Below are 17190 nucleotides of genomic sequence, written 5' to 3' on the forward strand. Positions count from 1 at the left end.
TTCAGTTCAGCCCCATACTATCAAGCGTCAGCAATGGCACTGACCTGGGGGGGTCTGTGAAAATTCGGCTTCCGTCGGCAGCATTTCCTCGGCTCTACTACAAGCATGTGATCGCAGGGATGGGTCTGAGCGCAATTCACCCATGTCACATCTTTCCCTCGTGACTACTCTTCATACGTCACAATCGTATACTCCAACTACTAATCGTGAACTAATGGTTGGAGATTCAGTCACAAGGACAGGTATGGTTTGGAGAAGGGGTTCACTTCCAGATACTTAAGTAGCTCGTACCATCACTCGTTAGCAGATAGAACGGACAGACAATACAAGATCAACTTTACACACGCTCCCGCACCTAAGTCTTCACTAAAGACTCAGACTACTCGCTAAGTTGGTTCTCACAGGGTGGTGACCCACTTCTTTACTTCCAAGTAACTAGCTCATCTCTAAATCGACCTACAACACTAGTTCATAAGCTGATTTGCAGCTGCCTACATACCTTGAATCATGCTTTAATGTGCTTAAAGTGCTGATTTGCTCACTAGGAATAGCAGGATTGATCGTGTGGGCCTCTAGCCACATTGGGTCATCTGCAGCTGCCTAATTGAAGTCTTAACTGATTGATGTATTTTGCATGAGCCCACAACCAGCCACCCACTTCTCAGCTCATAGCGCTAGTTCTAATCCTACGTTTAGTAATGACAACACGGCTGCACCTTCCCAACGCCCAGGTCTGTTTACAGTTATCGAACGGCAGGCGGGGCCAGTCTATTACGATGTCGCAAGCTAGACTGTTGCGCAATCCCGAGGCCTTGACTGTCACCTCAAAGAAGCGACAATCGAGCTAGACTAGTCATTATTTATATTAGCCTTTCGAGGATCAGATTGCTGTACCCTAAAAATATTTGAAGTGATTTATAGGTATTCATTAGTGAGTTTGCTCTGGCGCTTTGACACAGCCTCTTCATTTGCGTGACAATCACCTATTCCTCTAGCAAAAGACATGTTATCGATCCTGAGGTACACAGTCTCGACATGAAAGCGCAGTAGTGGACCAATAACGACCGGCTTTAATTCCGGACAACCAGTTTTCGGTTTGACCATCGATGCGTGGGATGTCAAAGAAATCAAAAGACTAGCTGGAAATCCGCAATTCAAAAGATGGTGGATCTATAACTGCGTATTCGTCGTCCCAGACTGAGCACTCTACACTTTGAGGTAAAGCTTAATCTCCTTAAATGAAGAGACAAAGGAGCGTTGCAAGACTTAGAGTAAGGATCGGTTTAGGATCTAGTGTTTAGTGTTGCCTAAAACACGCCATAGACTTAGGACACGCTAACTCCTCCCGGCCTATAGCAATGTCGGTTCCATCCCGCGAATATCGCCTCCTCCACGCAGTTCAAGACGATCGATTGGCGGTAAACGAGTAGGATCACCTACATTTACTCCCTAGGCTTCATTTTCTGGCATACACGCTTATACAGAGGAATCACCTGGTGCTCAGGAAACGTCGATCGCTTTAGCATTTTAAGCAACAATCAGATAGGCATTTGCATGGATATCCTGTCAATGTCAACTATGTGTTGACCTTGTCTAGCCTTATGTCAAGCCGACTTACATGTCCGTCAGCCTTCAGATTCTTTTTTGACCGCAAACTACATTCTAGTGACAGGTTAAATGTGCGCAGAAACAGAAGGAGAGTTAACTGGGCTGGATGTGTTGCGAAATAAAAGGCGAACTAGACTCCTGGTTCTCCTTCTACAAAACATTTTGGAGTCCGTTGTGATTTTCAACTATTGTGGAGGTATTAGATGCAGCTTGTGGATATATTGTACAGACAGCTTTAAATACGATTAGCAACAAATTGCATCGGGAAGCTGAAGTGTATAGTATAGTTTTAGTGACGAGTGAAAAAATGCTGCCAGTAGCCTTGCGATCAACTGAATCTGCAACATGCTTGCCGAGTCTTTGATACATGCGTGCGTTCTCCATGCCAATTTCTCTTCTCGCCCCTTGTACTATTGATAGATAGCTATACCATTCGTTCCATTCCATAAGTTCTTGAGAGACACTATCACGAACAACTCCACAGAGATTATAGCAGTTAGTCAGTGAGATCCATGGCGGGTTTTCTTGGTACTTGCAATGCGTCACTCGCTAGAATGATGTGCAATTTAAGTGGCTATCTCGAGTATTTTTTGCCACTAAAATCTCAAGGATCATCTCTCGGGCTCCAAAAGAAGGGTAAAGGGATTAAGGATACAACAGTTTTCATTTAATGGGGTTAAAGTTACCTCTACGTCAATGCTCTCTGCCGATTACTGTCAATTTGGTTTCCCTAACGCAGAAAAAGAACTTGAGTTCGCCTCCCATTGCAAAGCACTCCCAACCTTGTTCACCATGCTCATGCTCCTGAGTACAGTTAGCCTTGACCATAGTCGTCTGTAACTGTCCTCCAGTTCCCGGCCCCAAAGAAGACCTCGGGCTAATGCATAAGCGAGTTGGCCTGATATACTCCTCAACAGGATCAACATATAGTCGACATTGACCGAGTGCCCGTTGCGCACCATTCTGCAAGATACCCATGCAAAAATCAGTCTGTTCGTTCCTGAAGATGCTAAAGCGATTGACGTTTCCTGAGCACCAGGTGGTTCCTGTGTATAAACGTGTATGCCAGAAAATGAAGCCTAGTCTATGGCGTGTTTTAGGCAACACTAAACGCTAGATCCTAAACCGATCCTTATTCTAAGTCTTGCAACGCTCCTTTATCTCTTTATTTAAGGAGATTAAGCTTTGCCTCAAAGTGTAGAGTGCTCAGTCTGGGACGACGAATACGCAGGTATAGATCCACCATCTTTTGAATTGCGGATTTCCAGCTAGTCTTTTGATTTCTTTGATATCTCACGCATCGATGGTCAAAACGAAAACTAGTTGTCCGGAATTAATGCCGGTAGTTATTGGTCCACTACCACGCTTTCATGTCAAGACCGTGTACCTCAGGATCTATGACGTGTCATTTAGTAGAGGAATAGATGATTGTCACGCAAACGAAGAGGCTGTGTCAAACTGCCAGAGCAAACTCACTAATGAATACCTATCAATCGTTTGAACTATTTTAGGGGACAGCAACTTGATCCTCGGAAAGGCTAATATCAATAATGACCAGTCCGATTTGATGATTTCTTCTTCAAGACGTATGTGGGGAGCTTGGCGCCATGGAACTCGCCAGGCAGTGGCAACAAAAAAGTAGTCACACAGCCTGCCAATATCGTAGTTTTGCGTAATGAATTCAAAACCATCATCATGGACAGTCGAGGCCTCAGGGTAGCTCACGTTGCAGCAGTCTTTCCTGCGGCATCGTTGTATAATAGTCTTGAGTGGAAATCCCTGGCTATAGTCACGGAAGATAAATGGACCTAGGTGGCGGATATAGCCTTACCTTGGACTTCCAGATATTTTGTTGAATTAGGGCTGGTGTTATCAACTGACTAGCAGATTCTCCAGTTGTGAACTCATGCAAGATGCATTGGTCAAGGGCTTCCATTGGGCGGCTACAGATGGCGTAATGTGGCTGGAGGCCTACATAATAAATCTTTCTATGCAAGTTTTCCATGGCCAGAAGCCAGTTCCATGATGTCAAAGCCCAAATAGGAGTCCACCGTATCCAAGTATACTTCACTCTTGCCTTGCCCTTACCGCTATAATCTGCAACAAACACATGGAAAATCAGTTATTAATGAATACAAGTCAACGCGTTCTTTCCTAGAGGTTTGCCACTTGCCATGTTCTAGCATTGTCATCACCCAACATTGCCGAACACCCAATGGTACTTACCCCTTAACACTCAGCCAGCCACTTCCTACCCATCACTTCCCATTTGATCAATGGGTTGCCTTCCTTCCTCTCCTGTAACTACCCTTTCCAGATGATCATCATGTAAACAACTAGTGCCTGTGCATGACGTGATCTGTGAAGGGACCAAGAACTTGGTACTCACATGGTTCCAAGAGTTATAATCCATCGTGATTGTCAGATGTTGATTAATCATGAGTTAGATCGCCACCTCTAGTGTAGAGATGAAAGTAGTGCACAATTAGTAACCATACTTCAAAGTGAAGGTGGAAGGAGGAAATTTATCTACAGCAAGATATGACTACCAAGTTTTAAGCTCCTGCACATATCATGACGCCCACATGGAGTAGTTACCCGATGCTGTCTCAAGTGGAGCTAAGATATCAACAAAAACAACAAAAACAAACACAAGCTAGGTGGGGCATGATGCCCCACTTCTACGGCCAGTCTCCATGTTGTTGATATAAACAGGAACAACTCCCCCACATTCCTCCTCACCTTAAACACACATCATTTCCTCAAAACAACCTATGTTATCACTTCATACGCCAACTCCAATTACTTTATTGTCTTTAACATCATTTTGCGGTTTCAGGGGTGCTCAATCATTTATTAGTCATGGCACTTAACCCTGGAAAACTATATCATGTCGGCCTTCGACCTCATTGTGGCATCTGTAGCCATCCAATGGAAGTCCTTGACCGATGTGTCTTGCGTGAGTTCACATCCAAGCCGTCCACTTCTTAGCTCAGAGCACTGACTGTAGTTCAACAAAATCTCTTAAAGTCCTCGGCAACGATGACTCGACTGGATTCTCCGAACGCCTTGGTCCACTCATCTTCCCTGACTACGGTTATCGAATGCCAGATAGAAGCGGCGTTCTACGATGTCGCAAGCCGGACTGTTGCACTATGCGTAATCCTGAAGCCTCAACTGTCCATTATGATTGTTTTGAATTCATTTCCCAACGATTCGATCTAGACAGCTCGATGGACTACCTTTGGATTGCCACTGCCTGGCAAACTCCATGGCGTCAAGCTCCCCACTTTCGTCTTGAAGAAACGACCATCAAACCGGACTGGTCATTATTTGACGAGATTGGTCTCCCACAAATGAGGATGCTTCCCCTGGAGATAGTTCAAATGATTTATAATTATTCACCGGCAAGTTTGTTTTGGCGGTTCCACTTTGCTTCTTCCCTTGGGCAACAATTATCTACTACTGTATCAGACTATATGTTATCAATCCCCCTCCCTACAGTCTTAACATGGGAGCGTGGCAGTCGACCAAAAACTACCAACATACCGAGCGAACTACCAGTTTTTCTTTTGACCATTGATGCATGGGGTATCCAAGAAATCAAAAGACTGCCTGGCAACCCACCACTCAAAAGATGGCGAACTGATGACCGCGTATTCGTCACCGCAGATCGATGGAAGCTTTCAGGTGTCACCGCACGCTTCAAGGTAAGTCCCACCCTTCTGATATAAAAATATAAAGTAGAAAGTATTTTGAATCTTACGTTGAAGCACAGTTTGGATACTTGCGTTTAGAGTTGCCGAGGATTTACAGTGGACTTCAAACTTGGGACACGCCAACTCCCCCCCTTATAAGTCAATGCCAAGTCTATCCCTCAAATATCCGCTCCTCCACGCAGTTCAAGACTATCGATTTGCGCCAAACGACTGGACTCACGTTCTTCTACTCTTCCAACGCTATTTTTGCCATCCATGCTCATACAGAGAAAGCTCCATATGCCCAGAAAACCTTCCAACGCCTAAATCCCAGACGCCGAGACCTGGCCAGTTGGGTTTATGTTCCATTTTCGCAAAATGACTCCATTGATGAACTGGGTGTGCCTATGCCACATGACGACGGCTTCTCTTCCTTGAACTCGTGCTTGCTTGTAAGTTTATTACTATCAACAATGAATTACACGGAAGAAATCTAATTCAATCAGTTCCGTATGAGACTAGCAGGTGATGTGCGAATTGGCCTTACCTATTCCAGGCATCCACGGCGTTTGTTGCTCGGCCAGTCGCCTCCAACAACAATGGTATATAACACGGTCGAACTAGGTGCAGTCTCTGTTCTTGGAACATACTCTATTGAAACGGATAATGAGTATCGGGTAACCGAACTTGACAGCTCGATCGTTGCCAATCCTCCATTCCGATATGGCTTTTTTTCGTTAGCTCCGCTAGGAAATGTCAATCGCGCTAGCATTTTCAGCAAAAAGGAAAATGGCGCTTGCATGGGTATCTTGCTGCAATACCAGAACGGCGCGCGGCGGTCACTCGGACAATGTCGACTAGGTGTTGACCAGGTTCAGCATTACGCAAACCCGATGTTCATTTGCCTCTGCCCTCGGGTTTTCATCCAACCTAGGTCTGCATTCTTTTTGCACGCAACTTTGGTCAATTTCATGTATACGCAGGAGCACGAGCATAGTGAGCATGGCTGGACCTGTTGTGAAATGAAGGGCGAGCTAGAGTTCTGGTTTACCGCAGATGAAACCAAATTGACAGTAATGATGGAAAGACATTGAAGTATAGCTAGTTTTATAAGCGTCAAATTTTAGCCTTTGTATTGTTAGCCTATTCAAACTGTTTTAATGATGTATGTCACTTAGAGATTTTCAAGTCAGCAACGATGATGGCAATGCCATAGCCACGGCGATGCAAGATACTCCTGAGCAGCAACCGGTTGATCTCACTTCTGTCAACTTAAGGGAAGACCCTTGCGAGATCAGTAGCCAAATTGACTATAGACATTAGCACTTGAACTATGCATCATCCTAGCGAATCGCGCATTGTAAGTACTGAGAAGACTCGCCACAAACCGAACCTCCAAACTGAAAAATATCTCTACAGGCATATCCAAACTGTAGAAAAACACAACCGCTTTCTACTTTTAGTAATAATAGCGGCTTAGTACTGCTAAGTGGAAAGGGCTGGTGAGCCTATTTATAGGGCCACGACCTCTGTTGTAAAAGAAGATTGGTAATAGTCTAGCCTAGAGCTCTTAACCTCTACACGTAACCTTCTCTAAAATACGTGTAGTTTGCGCCGTTTGCTGTTTGGGAAACCATCGTGCTACATAGTGTAGACCCTAATAAATAATCTAACCCTTATTAAGTGCTCTAACATACGGCGTGTAAAATCAGAGCTCTAGACAAGGCTGAGGTACCGAAGACACTACTGTTAAGAATTGTATTTGTACACTCCAACAACGGTAGATAATAGATTTCCGCTCTACGACTAAATACAGGGTCTAGGTATCTCTCAACCCTTTGCGTAAAGGATACACAAGACAAGCTGCACTAAACGCTGCCTGGTAGCTTCTAGCATCATCCCCTTTGCTATTTTGCCTTCCTACACTAAGCCTTTTCAACAGTCAGTGTGCCGAAGGCCATCGTTTGATTGTCCAGCACTGCGTAGCATATATAGGCCCGGAGGGATGCCTAGAGCCCTTAGTGAGTGCTGAGTGGTATAGAGCTATGAAAGCTAGGCCGATCAAAAATTCAAAGGCCCATGATGAAGACGATGGGGTTAAATGGATATACAAGTCGACGTGTTGGCTGGTTTTTTGCTTTTGCCGCAACCTGTTTGTTTGCCTTGGATCTCAGGCCTCTTTAATACCATTTCATGTGTAAGTTGACTTGTTCCTTTGGTGAAATATTTTAGGTCTTAATGAATCGACACCGGCGAGCTGCTCTGATGCCTCCTAGCTTTTCTCTTCAGACCAAGAGCTAGCCTTAAGAATAGTCTTTGGTAGGTTTAAGACCCAAGGGTCAGGGAGTCTCGCCTCCTGCCCATCAAGTGTTGGAGACTGTAGCTGCACATGAAGTTTAAACATCACAATTCCCAGGCTCAAAGGAACAAGCCCAGCCCCTATCAACCACCTTGATTTCCCGTTCCGTGATAGTTGCCTCGTAGGCGGTATAAAAGGCCAGTCTTTCAAATGTAAGTTATAGAGCATCTGATTATGTGCTCCATTTTTCGACCATGTATATGTTTTTGCAGACGGCCCAAAGCACCGAAAATTAAGAGGCTGGAGCGAATGCAAAGAATGAGGCGGCGATGATATCGTTTTCGTTACAATAGATCACGAAGTCGTCCGAGTAGTGGTTTCAAGCCTCTCGAGGATCAGAAGAATATATTCACTACGTTTCCGGGTCTTTGCATGCCAATCAAAACGCTTTAGCCACTCAAGCCCTGTGCCATCTTCAGACCAGCCGCTTTGAGCTGCGACAACAGCCCGATGGTCCAGAAGATTGATTTCTTAGTACTAGTTGGCAATGGAATATTGGCCTGTAACTACGGTGAGCGGCTGGATCACTCGGCCTTCCAGATTGGTGACGTGAATGACTATAGTGCACTGATTTAGGATTTCCGCGCATTCCGGCGCCTATAACGACCATTGCGCCTACAACAAAGCCCATAATAAAGCTAGTGTCATCAAGGTTGGAGATATCAGAGAGGAGGATACCATATATTTGGCGATGGTATTTTCCACGAGCCTGGAGAAACTGACAATAACAGCTAGGTCCTTATATTTGGCCCTCTGATAGTCGTATTTATGAAAGGAACGTGTCCTGAGGTCTGGATATCACCTGGTAAAGTTGGAAGCGTAGGCCGACCATATGCCTTTTTGAGCGGCCCAAAGCACCCAAAATCCAGAAACTAGACTAGAAGAGGTGAATGAGGCTGCATCTAAACGCTCTAATGCTGTTTTGTTCGCAATATGCGTCAAAGTGTATCGAGCGGTAGCTTTCGTAGCCGTCAAGGATCTGAAGATGATAGCGACTGGTTCATTGAGCCTTAGTCTGTTGTTCAAAGTGCCTGGACTACTCAGGGACTGTATGATTATCAGTCTAGCCATCATAGGTTGTGGCATTCCCAATCGCCTAAGAGGCTGCTTTATCGGTACTGATTGGCAAGGTGGTATTGGCACACACTTGGGATGAAAGGCGCGATTTTCCATCTTGAACTTGAACTTGAACTTGAATATATTTAACGTCTACGGGAATCACAGAGATCAAACGACGCCGGACTGGTTACCGGACAGAAACTAACCCTCTGCAAGGTTCACTATAGAGTTTTGGCGAGCGAAGCACAATTGCTCCCAAGTTACCTTGTTGCTCGTTTCCACTCTACCGTGGTTAAAGTACAATAGGCAGAAAAAGAAAAAAAGAAAAAAAAAGGAAAAAAAGAAAACAAAGAAAGGAAGGAAAGAACGAAAACAAAACCAAACACCAATCATCAAACAGGGAAACAAAACAGTGAACAAAGCGTAGAAAGAATGCAAAAGAAAAGTAGCAAGGAAAACTAGACTCGTACCTCCACACTCCCTCTCCCGGCGGATCACCTTCTCCCACACCGTCCTCTCTCACGTCCCAATGCAGAACACCCTCCACTTAGGGTCTAGTTTCCCTGCCAGATATCTGCAGCTCTTGTCTCCTGTGAGGAGCTTTCGTACAAATCTCATGGACAGGTTCTTCTCATTGCCTAGACATTCCCATGGGTGAGTAAAGGTCTTGGCCTGATCGCACCCTACGACTGGGCAGTGTAATTCTGCGTTCCTGTGGTTGAGCCGCACGTGATACTCTTTGAAGTCGCCGTGTCCGGAGCGCGCTGCCAGGATCCGGGCGACTGTGCCTCTGTGTAGCCCCTTCATCCAGCCGATGTCATATGGTCTCGGCCAGTTCAGCGCTCCGCCGAGGTGCTTGATCTTTGGGCAGTTTTCTTTCATCCAGTTTCGGAAGTCTGCTTTAAAGGCTTCATTGCCTGGGACTTCGCAGTGTCCTGGGACCCAGTGCACCTTGCCCACCGGCTTTTCTAGGGCCAGGTTGTCTGATCCGCCTTGCCATCTTGCGAGGGTGCAGCGATTTTCCATCCTTCGGCATTAATCGCTCAAATGCTAGGCCAAACCGGTCGCGAATGACGGTCGAATCTTGACATTTGGCTCTTTCATGGTCATACTTGAGACGAGAGCGTGTCCCAAAGTCTGAGTATCGCTAGACGAAATTTGAAGCCTAGTTCTTGGTGACAGCTGACGCGAAGTGGCCGGCGAGAAACCGATTGGTCATTTCTTTATCATCATGATGACGCGGGAGATACTTTTGCAAATCTAGGCCAATGAACTGTTCTTTTAGATCGGATAGCTTTCCTGATTTTGGGGATGGTGTCGCGTTGAGAAAAGTTTCCCTTCTGTCGGCGATATCAGGTCCAGGAATAGACCCGGCGGATGCTTGCGGCGCGTCGGAGACATGTTCTTGGCTCGTTTTGAAAGGCTTGGGGGGTGTGAAGTGCGCTAGCTGAATTACTCGAGAGAGCCGTATCTCGTATCTAGTGCTAGAAAGCGAACTGACTAAAAGAAAGAATTAGGAGACAGAATTTTGCTGCTCTCGCTTAGAGGGCACTTTAACAAGCCTGCAATCAGTAGTTAGCAACAACTTTGGGTGAGTTGCCGGAACTGGGTTTACATCACGTAGTAGAGTTTGGGCATGTAGAAATCACGCACATGATGAGCATTGGAGGCGGTTGGATATATATGGGACGAGCCTTTCCTGCTTGCTAAACCTTTTGCTTGACTCAATGCCGCCACCTGCCAACATCTTGCAATCTGATACCTAACGACCAATCCCAGTAAGCTATGTGGCAATAGACAGGCACAAGTTCGTTTTGACAAGCTGGGGGCTCAATGAAGGGTTCTTGCGGCCTGCTTTCTAGATCAGTATGAGGGAAATAGCCACAAGCTCTACATTTCGCTATGCGAGATAAGGAATGACCTTGGAATTGGCAACTAGGCAGCTTTCATTGCAACATCATGATTCGGCACCTCGATGGCGATCGCTAGGGAGCCGAAGATTTAACCCTAAATCCGGCCAAGACGGGTGTGTCAGCGTATGAGGATGGTCCCTGGAAGATAGTGCAAGCGATTTCACGACACCACAGGAGTTTGTTGCCCTCGGCGGATAAACGCACAAGGCATTGAGTAATGGTCTTGGTACCAGGCCAGCCAGCCACATATTTCTTGTGGGAACTTTAATGCGATCGTGTCGGCCTAACGGCGAGTAGTTTACGCAAGTTGAGGAAACTTGGTTGTGTATTCCCAGGGCCGAGGGTAAGTATGTACGTATACATCCGTATTTGAATGTACAAGTTTTATATAACAGTAAAGACGGAAGAAATAGACATGCTCAAGCGTCCATAACGGGTTGGACAAGGACATCAGAGTTGAGTGTTTATTGATCCAAGCTGGCTCTCTATTTTATTACATTGCAGAGATGAGTGGATTCAGGAGTTCTTGCAGAACTGATTGGGGCTTCCCAAGCCCGTCGCACTATGGCATGATTATGCTGTTTTCTTCACAATCAGCACGGCATTTGAATCTTGTTTCGGGGGGATCTCAAAAAAGACATACGTTAGTAAATCTAAGTTCAAGTTCAGCAACCGCATGTTCCTAAGATATGACCACCCTTCCCATAAGTTCCACACAACCTTGGCCTCGCCGGCCCTGACCTTTCCTAATCATCATCAATTGATAATGCCCCAATCACCTGCGCATCAGCGTCTTTCTAGCGAATCTCATCTTTCCACCGTCATCTTCTCCCCATTCGGTAAGTGGGAGGGTTTTGGTCGACCGCCGTTGCTAGCAGCCTCATTTGCCGGTCAAAAGATCTGAAACTCGGGCTTCAATAGGGCGCTTTGACACGTTATTGCCTGTGTTCCCTTGAAAAGTATTTCTAGTGCTCGCCTGGCTAGTGCATTCGCTAATCATGCGTGTTGGCATTTGTGTTAGCCAAGACTGAAACAAGCCAACTGGAGACCAAAGCATACTAGATGAACGCGGTTTTAACGGCTAGGGGGGGATTCCCTCTTGAGCGTAAACCAACCAGGTTGAAAGTAGTTGACTAAGTGAAATGGCACTGAGAAATCAATTCGAATACTAATGTGTGATAGCCGTTGTTTCTACATGAGGTCGTGGTAGTTTGCGATGCAGCTAGCATTGACAAAAAAAGACAGAATCAAAAGCATGTTATAAGCATCTAGTCTAGTATATGCGGTTACTATGGGTTGACCAAACCATATCCTACGCTGCATACCAATCACAAATTCTTCAACTTGACCTTAGGTGTTACGACAAAGCTGTGTAGCTAGTTATCAGCGAAGGCTATGCACTCAGCTAAGCCATAAATAACATTTCTCGAAACAGACATTCTAATACCAAAGCATATATGTTTATTGAAAAAGGAGAACCTATATTGGATTCTATGATGAAATAGCAACACAGGTAGTAGCTTTATTGGTCGTAGATAGTATCCAAGATTCCAACTACCTTCATATTAACCAACGCTTTATCAAAGGCTAAGAACAGCTTTCATAAACCGATGCTCTACAAGCAAGCCTCGATCGGCGCGAGAACAGGCTTCTCCGTCACTGGGTGCATGCACTAGCAAAGTCCTTCCCACATAACGCATCCGGGCAGTCTTTCAAGTCCACCAGGGCCGTCATCAGTGCCAGGCATATTATTGGCATTTTCGACAGGAGCCGCCATAGAACCGGCAGCAAAGGCCAGAAGTAGAGCAAGAGCCCAACGTTGCATATTTGATACCTGATATGTGGTGTGTCGGAACAATCTACTGAATTCAGTTAATTCACTTTTGAAGTCACTCGTGATCCTGTACAACCGCACGTGGAACCGTGCTGGTATACAGATTGATCGAATTGGTGAAGGTTGTCTGTTGAGTTCTTCCATCATGCACACTTAAGCTGGAGTATTCAGGCTCGAGTTTACCCAGGGTTAATCCGACAAAAGGCAGATTCCCCACAATGCCCATCCTCCATGTGTGAAGTGCAGCACCATTATGTATACATTTCGACGTAGCTCTTAGGTTCATAACAGCCATGCACCTCTATGTACGTCTCTAAAGCTACCTAGATATCGATTTCGTAAAAGGAGGTGACTCATTTGAACAAAAAACAAATGCAAGACCATGTACAACAGCTGTGCTCACAAAGGTATCGTAGCACGTGATAATGGGCGGGCGTACCCTGGCTCGTCTCGTAACGGCGCGTACATTAATTCAACCCCCTTCTTCCTCTCTCGGCTATGAGAGATTTACATCTAGATTATAAGCGTGTATAGTCGTGTCTGCACATTAGCTTGATCATCTTCTGGCAGCTTCTTGTTGAGAGACGGGAGTCTGTAAAATATAGCTCTTCTACTGCTATGGAAAACCCCGCCCTCACAAAAGAATTGACGTTATATCATAGCATTGGCTAACACCGTACAATGGCCATGAATTTCCTTGTACCCATTCAACCCCCTTCCGCTCTCTTCTGAGGACTTCAAGTATCAGAGTTTTGTTGTGGAGAATCTAGCTTACCCCACCTTTCCGGTTCGGTAGAATGTCGGCTAATCATGTGTGCAGAATCCTGGGACGCAAAAGTTCAAGATAATGAGAGCCCGGTGATTCAATCATGAGAACACCTCCACTAACAGCTTAAACGACATCTAATCCCTAATGCTCCGTATATCTCAAACACGTGCTATCTCGCTGACATCTTTTGAACACAACTGAATACATTCGACATAGAAAACCTTGGTCTTATCTTCAATTCAAACAGCATCACTCCTATCCTTCGGCGTTTTACTCTTTTTACTTTTCTACAATTTTCTATTCACGACCTAACCTTTCTTCCGTATTGCCATGAGCACCAACGAGCCTTCAGCCTCGGACAAGGAGACGCAGGCAAACTTTGCGGCGATTATGAAGTCCCTGACCCAAGCTATGGAATCAGGCAACATCTCAACCATCCCCACATTCTGGATCAAACCGGCACCAAGATCCATGGATTTGATGTTAAAATATTGCCCCAAACTCACCAATCTGAACTGGGGCGCATGGTCAAGGAACATGATCAGGAACTTCAAGGCCATTGGCATCCTATACCTGTTCAAGGGGCTCGAAGAAGAAGACTTCCAAAATGCCATAGACCCGAAAGTAACACATCAAGAGGAGGCTAGGGATGAAGCGGATGGTCGAAGGCTAATTTGCGCAGGGCTGGATGATGAAGGCTTGAAGCTCATCGCGAATACGCCAACTGTCAAAAAATGCTGGACGACACTCCGGGAGAGATACGTTCTATCCCCGCGTCTACAACAAGTTTGGATGATGGACGACATCCTTCAAGAAATGAAGTGGAAAGAGGGAGATAGAATGTTCTCCAAGTGGTTAAACATCCAAGCCAAGGTCGCGGTATTTCCTGAATTTGAGTTTCTACTCGACGGAACTACAACTGCATGCATCAAGACTAGACTCATCTTTCTTCTTTGGTCGAAATACCTCCCTCACCACATTGCTGCCATCCTTGAACGGCACCTACAACAAACTCAAGGACAATGGCTAAACATCATGTTGGAGATTGACAATGAACTCGAATCTAGACCCAAAAATCAACCAAAGACAGCCACTCATTCCGCTTCAAACCAGACACCATCCGATTCTAAACAGCAAAGACCACGCATCAAATGTCAATTTTGCAAAAAGGCCGGACATTATGAAAAAGAATGTAGAATCAAGAAAGCATTGGCGCAATGACGTATCACTGCGAGCGCGGGTTTCATAGATGGTACCTTAGACTAGACACAGATGGTTGAGTTAGTAAGGATAAGTGTTGGAGGTTCTTTGATAGTCGCAAATGTTTATCATGTAATATTATTGAATCAGAATCTTCAAACCGTGAAGAAATTGTGCAAAAAAGGATTGGAAGTTTCTGCTCACGAATCAGGAGCCCTTATCAAACAAGGCCGAAGGTACACGAACCTCGTCGAGAAAGACGGACTTTCACGACTCCATCCGTAGATACCAAGACACCAGCAGCAAGACATATATGTCTTGTGAAGAAGCCCATGTAAAGCTCGGTTACACAGGCGAACAGAAACTGAAAAAATCAATTAACAATCGGCCGATATAGAGATGTAGGCCATTACGGCAAAACTAGACACCTTCCATTGCCAGGTTTGCGCCAAAGGGAAGGTTACAAAGATAAATGGTCACTCCCATAATCTTATGTGCTAAGAGCCTCTAGACCTGATCTACATGGACACACCAGGCCCTATTCTCATGACTATCAACATGGCACGATGCCGCATCATCGTAGTAGACGACTCATCCAAGTACAAATGGGTCCTGCCAACCCAGTACCGCCAAGATGCGCTAGCTATCCTAGATTATAGGGAACGTAATATTGACAAGAAAAGCAAAGAATCCAGAGCTGACAATGCACTCCCACTATGAGAGGTTTACATCTTGCCTTGTAGTTGCGTGCTCTTGTCTGCATGTTGACTCAGTCATGTTGTGACAGCATACACGCCTGACTCGTCAATGCTTAGCTCTACAAAGAGCTAATCCTGGCCTAGCATTGTCTGATATTCGCGATCCCCGTAAATGTTCAATAAATTCAAGTTTAATTCCAGACTCTAAGAGGTACACGGTGACTAGCTTTTTTTTCTATTTATTGTTTGGCTGAATGTAGTAAGTCACCTCGGCTATACTTGAACGACAATGTCAGCAGTAAATGGTGTGAGAATATTCATCAAGTTTCCTTACGGTTCTATCTTTTTCCGCATGTTCTTATCAGTTTATCCGGACTTCAACCAGAGTTCTCTTGAGTCCGCTTCCAGCCAGCTTAGTGGTCAAATCTCTACAAATGGCAACCATTGCTCTCTCATCAAAGACATGAGGAAACATGCTCCCCAACATATGCAATTAAGCCCTGTCAGAATATGACTAAGCAGGCATGCAGGAAAGGACACGTAACTGTAAACCCAAGTTTATACATCTCATAGTCGAAGTACTCGGGGTTGACGAAGGAGAAAGAAAGAATGAATACAAGCAATTCTACGAAAAAAACCCCGTTAGCAGACTTGCAAGAGGATGATTGGGCGTTTTTTCCCTTATTCTAACCGCACAGATGTCTTGGAGGCAATCATATGGAGAGCCAGGCATTCAGATGGTTAAGTGTTAGGAATCTGCAGGGTTCTATAAAGCCAACGCGGGTCGGTATTACCAGGATTGCTAACCCTGACTAAGTTCGGCCAAACGTTGGGGTTGGGATCAGACATGAAGGGCCTTTTCTAAGGCCTTGTAGTGACCAAATAGAAATTCAGTGTACCCCATTTCTTTGCCAACTAACAACCAGACATGGAAACATGTAAAGGCTAGGTGAGCCACATGTTTCTTGTTGGAATGTAAATCCATGTTTCTCTCAGGCTAGGTGCAGACAATTTACGTAAGTTGAGGAAATATAATTGGGTATCTTTTATGTGGTGAGGCTGAACACTTGGGCTCGGCTTTTCAAGATGAAGCCTACTGCAAAGAAACAACAATTATAATACCTTTGGAAGATCTTCCCAACGCCGGACAAAGGATTTGGACTAGGCTTCATTTTTGGATATGTGTGTGACATGTACTAGCAAAAAACGGGGGAAAAAGGTATACTGTAGTGTCCTTGATGGATTGGACAAAGACACCAGGAGTGAGAGTGTGTTGATCCAAATTGACTCTCCATCTGTATTAAATTACAGAGAGGAGCAAATTTGGAAGCTCTTGTTAAACTAAATGAGGTTTCCCGAGCTCATCGGACGACGGCGTGATGATGTTGTTCTTTTCGCAGTGTACCTCAAAGTCAGTGCAGTAGGAGCTTCCATGGACTAACAATTTAAAGAGTAAGAGGGACTATTTAGTCGTGCCTTTTATGTGCTGATTAGAGTGCTTTATTCACTTTTCATTATCAGTCCACCCACAACAGCCTAATGCCCTAAAGGATTGCTTTTTAGGCATTAAAAGCTCATCCAATGATACAAATTAGTAGGATGTACTGAATATCCTTAGAATGAGAAGAAGAAGGGATCCATGGTTTGTAGTTGTTGCCTGTCTATCTGATTCTTCATTGAAGAGCGGATCTCAATTGATTTATATGTTTGTCACTACAGCGTCTAGACTGAGCAAACGGCCTTAGAAAAGGCCTTTTGACTGATATTAACCCTTACGTTTAGTCGAACTTAATCCTAGTAACCCCAACTTAGATCACAAACATCATCTCATCAACGACGGAAGTATCAACAGTATAAATACTATGTCCCTTGATTATGTTGTCCACACGCCTAAGCACCAGCGAATAATAAAATGAAGGGAGATAAAGTTTGAAAGTAAGCCGTAGGCAAAGGCTAGCGAGGCGTCAGAAGTAATCGCTTCAGTTTGTTCTAAACGAAAATAAAATGCTGCATAACAGCTATGTTCACTACGATGTCGTAGCACACGATAAT

The 17190-nt window shown here is 45.0% G+C and overlaps 2 protein-coding genes across 2 annotated transcripts; one reads left to right on the top strand and one right to left on the bottom strand.

Annotated features, from left to right (window-relative positions):
• Positions 1 to 9243: 9243 nt before the first annotated feature.
• On the bottom strand, positions 9244 to 9750 carry HOO65_050445 (putative double-stranded RNA/RNA-DNA hybrid binding protein; the record flags this gene model as incomplete). The annotated part of the gene is made up of 1 exon (XM_071000894.1): positions 9244 to 9750. The coding sequence occupies one exon, from the start codon at positions 9748 to 9750 to the stop codon at positions 9244 to 9246; it is 507 nt and encodes a 168-aa protein (XP_070858504.1).
• Positions 9751 to 13570: 3820 nt separating this feature from the next.
• On the top strand, positions 13571 to 15160 carry HOO65_050446 (uncharacterized protein; the record flags this gene model as incomplete). The annotated part of the gene is made up of 2 exons (XM_071003332.1): positions 13571 to 14393; positions 14952 to 15160. 2 exons carry the CDS (start codon positions 13571 to 13573, stop codon positions 15158 to 15160), a joined length of 1032 nt encoding a protein of 343 aa, XP_070858505.1.
• Positions 15161 to 17190: the final 2030 nt, after the last annotated feature.

The sequence above is a fragment of the Ceratocystis lukuohia genome (assembly GCF_044167205.1).
Source record: "Ceratocystis lukuohia strain C4212 chromosome Unknown Supercontig5_pilon, whole genome shotgun sequence".
Lineage (NCBI taxonomy): Eukaryota > Fungi > Ascomycota > Sordariomycetes > Microascales > Ceratocystidaceae > Ceratocystis > Ceratocystis lukuohia.